General features: G+C 40.5%; 1 protein-coding gene across 1 annotated transcript; it reads right to left on the minus strand.

The window, feature by feature from the left end:
* Nucleotides 1-3,029: 3,029 nt before the first annotated feature.
* Nucleotides 3,030-4,589, minus strand: LOC101887442 (gram-negative bacteria-binding protein 3). Its single transcript, XM_005179734.4, has one exon. It carries the CDS (start codon nt 4,546-4,548, stop codon nt 3,076-3,078), a length of 1,473 nt encoding a protein of 490 aa, XP_005179791.4. The 5' UTR covers nt 4,549-4,589; the 3' UTR covers nt 3,030-3,075.
* Between the last annotated feature and the right edge of the window lie 1,411 nt (nt 4,590-6,000).

The raw sequence follows: 6,000 nt of genomic DNA on the forward strand, positions 1-6,000 counted from the left end.
AGAACTTTTAACATTTGTATGGAAGTTCTTGGTTGTGTGGTAGGGTTTAAGGTGCGTTGGGGGCGTGTTTATGCAGTGAGGTAAGAAGTGTATCAAAGGCTACAAAATGGTACGGAATTCCTATTGAACAATCGAAGGGAAGGACATTTTTTTAACTTCGGACTTAAAGGCTACGAAAAGTCACAAAATTAAAATGGAATTTTGGTAATTATTTGCTGATGATTTAAAGTGATTTTGGTGTAGAGGGTCGAAATAAAATGAGATTTTTTTAAAAATCCGTACTCAAGGCTACTAAAAGCTACAACAATGTTATAAAGCGATTGAAATGAGTTAGATATTTAACATTTTGCATGAGGGATATTCATGAGAGTTCAATTTTTTATATGTTATTGTTTGCTGGAAGAGGAGTGTTTTTATGAGAGAGAGAGAGAAAGAAGGCCGAAGAAAAAGTGACAACTATCTCAATTCCCTCGTTTTTTCAAAAGTCACAATTTTTTCCCTTTTGTAGAACAGAAAAAAGGTAGAGGCCAGCTACCGATTTAATTTTTATGCCCTCCACCATAAATAGAATGGAGAATTTTTTAAGTTCCTCATTCCGCTTGTAACTTATCGAAATAATAATTTTAGACATAACAAAGTATATATATCCTTGATCAGCATAAAATTCTAAGAGTCAAAACGAATAATAATAGGAAGCTAAAATTGTGTACATATCAGTCTTTCGTCTGCAGGCGGTCAAAGTTCGAAGTTGGGCTAAATCGGTCTACGATATCGTATAGCCCCCATATAACGATACCTCTCGATATTCGGTATTATGATGATTTTTCAATGAAATTGTCTTTCTAAGCACTTTACCCCCTGGACGAGAAATGCTTAAGTCTACAATACCGTACAGCCCACATACAGGGTGAAATGAAAAAACTGCAACCAACTTCAGACTGCTGTCGTTTCTAAGCCACTAGTCCGACCGCTGTTAAAATTATTCCAGTGACAGCTGATTATATTTTTTACAAGCGTACAGAAGCATTTTGGTGAGCATTTTCCAGAAAAAAAAAGTTATTCGTGATGGAATTCAAGCGTGATAGGGTGATTTCTTTATATTTGGCACAAGTGGCTATCGTTAGAGCACCCCAGCATTTAAATGTGCATAAATCTTTTGTGTCTCGTTCCATCGCTCGTTACCGTGATGATACTGGTAGCGTAACCCGACGTCAATGAAGTGGCCGGGAAAAAATAACAACATCAGCAGAAATGGTTTGAAGAGTAAAGTCGCTTCTTTACTTCGAAGCCCGCGTTGCAGTGGCCGAAAAATGGCTAGTGAGCTGAACTTATCGCAATATTCCATCCAGCATATATTGAAAAATGAGCTCGGGGTAAAGCCTTTGAAATTCGAAAAAGAGCAGAACTTACATCGCAACAGAAAGAAAATAGACTCAAAAGAGCTAAAGAGTTGCTTCACTTGGCCGAAAGTGGTGAACTGCCGAATGTGGTTTTCTCCGTCCCGATGAGAAAACATTCTTTGTTCTGCAGTTTGTAAACAAACAAAATGATCGTGTTTACTTGCCAAAGAGGTCAGCTGAAAATTTGTCACCTTCGCTTGGCGACCAGAACTTAAGCGCCGGCCATGGTGATGGTGTTGGCCGCCCTAACAGCCAATGCTCGCTCCCCGCTCTTATTAGTCTTCCGTGGCATCAGAATAAATGCCGAATATTATAGCGAAAATATTCTGCAGGGCGTATTAAAGCCTTGGACACGGAAACATTTTGGCCGCAGATCTTGGACATTCCAACAGGAATCAGCACCATTGCACTCAGCACGCGCCGCCACCCAAGAATGGTTAAAAAATGACGTTCCTCGCTTCATTTCCAGCGCACAATGGCCACCAAAATCTCCGGATACCAATCCGTTGGACTCTTGTGTCTGGAGTATTTTGGAAAGCAAGGTTGGTACTAAAAAATACCAAAGAGTCGATCACCTCAAGCAAGCGCTTCGCCGGGAATGGACCAAAATACCGCACAGCAACAATCGGGCAGCATGTGGCGGTTTCTTTGGCCTTTTGAAGGCCATAATTCGTGGCAAAGGTGACCATTTCTAACGAATCTAAACTTATTTTAAAATTTGAAGCTATTTCCCACATTTTCTGCTTTCATTCAATAAAGCTTAAAAAAAATTAAAAATTATAGCTTTTCGATTTGTTGCAGTTTTTTTATCTCACCCTCTATATGGGAGCTATAGCTAAACCGATTTTCACCAAATTTGAATTACTTGTTTCTAGACATAATTCGGTCGGATGTGGCAAATTTCAGTCCATTTGGGCGGATATTAGCCATTTGGTGCATAAAAAAATCTGAAATCGGATATATGGGAGCTATATCCTAATCTGATCCAATCTCGATAAAATTTGACAGAGGTATTTTTAGGCTTCATAAATTATCTGGTACCAAACATCATTCTCGTGGAGTGCATATTACATGTATTACGAGGCCATAAACCCCAAATCGGATGAAACATGTATATGGGAGCTATAGTTATATCTGAACTGAGTTTCAACAAATTTGAAGTATTTGTTTCAAGGATGAATTCAGTAGGATGTGGCAAAATTCAGTCCATTTAAGCGGATATTAGCCATTTGGTGCACAAAAAATCTGAAATCGGATAATGGTATATATGGGAGCTATATCTAAATCTGAACGGATCTCGGTAAAATTTTCAACACTTATTACTGAGCTGTATTTGATATCTGTTATCAAAATTCATTCTTGTGGAGGGCATTTTACGGGTGTGAAGGACTTTAAACCCCAAATCGGATAAAACATATATATGGGAGCTATAGCTAAATCTGAACCGATTTTCACCAAATTTGATGCACTTACTTCTAGACTGAATTCGATCGGATGTGCTCGGATAATAAATGCGATAAACGATTTTCCCTTTATGATATCGAAAAAAATTGCAAAACAAGTAGATTCTTGCAGGTTCTGGAATTTTTATCCTCCGTCTATCTAATTTTATTAAAAATACCTTCAAAATACTTTTAGTAATTGCTTCAATATATTTTTATTTTTAAACTCTTATTTAAACAGAAAATACTTTAATATAATCAATTTCAAAATCGGCTCGATCCAACCACGTCTTGTTCGACTGATAGGCATTACGAAAATGCAACATGGCCCGAGGATGGGTGTTGATCCATGGCTTCTTCTCGGACCATACACCGTCGTGAAAATCACTGAAGCCACCAATTGACTCACCCACCCGCAAATAGAACTCCTGATCGAATGGTGCCCATTTCGAGCCACCCTGCAGGAGATTACGATTTGGTAGATATTGGCCAAAAACTTTGAGATTTTTAAAACTCTCCTCTTCGGATTTGATTTCATAACGACAATATTCTTCGGTGTCCAAGGAAAATGTTATAACATCCTTTGTCCAGAGCATGCGATACGTGTGGAATTCTTGCGATAAGTTGTGTGCCGTTCGTTGCAGGCACAGTTTGAAGGAATACCAGTCTGGACGGGAATTTAGTATGAGGCCGGCCAATAAGTCTGTTTGTCCGCCATCATTTCTCGTCTGGGCTATACGCATTTGCCCAGAATTGTAATTGGAATCACCGTATTTGGGATCAATGGGCTCCAGCCAGAGTTGGGGTGTTACCCACATGGCGTGCGGCATTTTGGCCCGCACTTCGACCAGACCATATTTGAAGGAGAACTTTTTCTTTGTCGAAAACTGTGCAGAGATATAGGGTGGTATGATGGTAATAACATTCGGTGTAACAGAACATTCATTCGAATTCAGTTTTCCGGTACAGGTATTGCCCAACTGCAGCGATGATTTTAAGCTAAAACCCGGGCCGAAATGTTCCAAAGTTGATATGGGTTTGAGGCGCACTTTGCCATTGCTTAGCTTTAATACATCCTGCACATCGTCGAGATAAAGACAAAACTCATGGCTCGGAGCACGGGGAATACGCCTCTCCACTGTCCATTTAGCGCTGTCCAATTTGTTGCCCTCGAAATTTTCCTGGAATACCAATTGGTCGGCACAACGTACGGGAGCTCCATTTACAATTGTCACAGCAGATGAACAACTGCCTGTCGTCTTAGTTACACTTGGCTCCGTAGAACTTGCCGGGGTTATGGATGTGGTGGTGGTATTGAAATATTCCTTGACCACATACACACCATCATCTTCACGATAGCCCAAGCCCTTGTATATCACATAGGTCCAATAGTAGAGGGTGTCACCCAGCTGTAGACGGGTTATGCGATCACGAAATGTCCATCTACCATTTTTCGGCACCACAATATCTCGCGCCCAGGTGCCCGCCTCTAGGCCATCCATTTCCTCATTCAGCTTGCCATGGAAGGCAAACAATGTAATGCCCTCTTCGTGGGGTATGGATACTTGAAATCCCTTGGGATAGTACACCTCTATGGTGGCTTTGGGTACTTCATAGCTTGGTGGCGTTGTTGACGATGGCGACACAACGCCAAGCAGGATGACTAATGCGAAAAATACGATGTTGGTCATTATGCCCGTGACCATACGCTTAGTGCTGAGGTTCTCGCTTAAATACTAAAGCTGCTCTCAGATGCACGCATATTTATTTGAGAAATCCGGTTTTATCAGTCAACAATTCATTCATACAGGCTGCCGGCCAGCTATCCATCCACCCGTTCAATCATTCATTCGTAACTTTGATGTTGATAAATTCTTTGTTGGGGTTTTTGGATGGTGGTTCTAAAGAAATGGGCTGAGCACAAAGTAAGGGGGGGGGGTTGTATTTTTAGAAAGAAAGCTTTGCAAGTCATGGGCGTAGATATGACTTCTGGGGTTTGTGTAAGGCCCAGGGATTTTCAATTTTTATTATAATCATCTCAATTTCATATTATATAATGGAGAATCTCAATGACCCCCCTCCCTCATTCTTGATGAGCTACGCCATACTTAACCTATTCAATCTGTCACCATACACAATTTTTACAAATTAATTCAACAATATTTGAGGACTGTGGACTTGAAATCACTAAGCAAAACGTACTGGATTTCCCGCGAATTAGCTTAGATTAAGAACCGTGCACTTCTGTAGATATGCCATAAATAATATTCAAATACAGAATTGCCGGAAATTTTCCCCATTCAAATACATAAACAATGGTTTAGTTAAAAAAAAAAATTCAAAGAAGAAAGAGTTCTGATATTCTTTTAAAAGAATTTCTTAGCAAATCGGAAAATGTGTTCTAATAGAAGAACATAGACGACCGAAAGACTTAGCATAGAAGACTAAAAGGTCTTCTCATAGAAAACCGGAGGGTCCTCTCATAGGAGACCAGAGGGTGTTTTCCAGACCAGAGGGTCTTCTCATAGGAGAGCAGAGGGTCTTCTCATAGAAGACCAAAGAGTCTTCTCATAGAAGACCAAACGGTCTTCTCATAGAAAGCCAAAAGGCTCTCATAGAGAAGAAGCAGAAGGGTCTTCTCATAGAAGAGCAGAAGGGTCTTCTCAAAGAAGAGCAGAAGGGTCTTCTCACAGAAGAACAGAAGGGTCTTCTCATAGAAGAGCAGAAGGATCTTCTCATAGAAGAGCAGAAGGGTCTTCTCATAGAAGAGCAGAAGAGTCTTCTCATAGAAGAGCAGAAGGGTCTTCTCATAGAAGAGCAGAAGGGTCTTCTCATAGAAGAGCAGAAGGGTCTTCTCATAGAAGAGCAGAAGGGTCTTCTCATAGAAGAGCAGAAGGGTCTTCTCATAGAAGACCAGAAGGTCTGGTCTTTTCATAGAAGACCAGAAGGTCTGGTCTTTTCATAGAAGACCAGAAGGTCTGGTCTTTTCATAGAAGAGCCAGAAGGTCTTCTCATAGAAGAGCAGAAGGTCTGGTCTTTTCATAGAAGACCAGAAGGTCTGGTCTTTTCATAGAAGACCAGAAGGGTCTTCTCATAGAAGAGCAGAAGAGTCTTCTCATAGAAGAGCAGAAGGGTCTTCTCATAGAAAAGCAGAAGGG

Source organism: Musca domestica, unplaced genomic scaffold, assembly GCF_030504385.1.
Source record: "Musca domestica strain aabys unplaced genomic scaffold, Musca_domestica.polishedcontigs.V.1.1 32, whole genome shotgun sequence".
Classification (NCBI taxonomy): Eukaryota; Metazoa; Arthropoda; class Insecta; order Diptera; family Muscidae; genus Musca; species Musca domestica.

What these genes read in the sequence shown, in the direction of transcription:
- LOC101887442 (XM_005179734.4), bottom strand. Translation starts at nt 4,548, where the DNA reads ATGGTCACGGGCATAATGACCAACATCGTATTTTTCGCATTAGTCATC.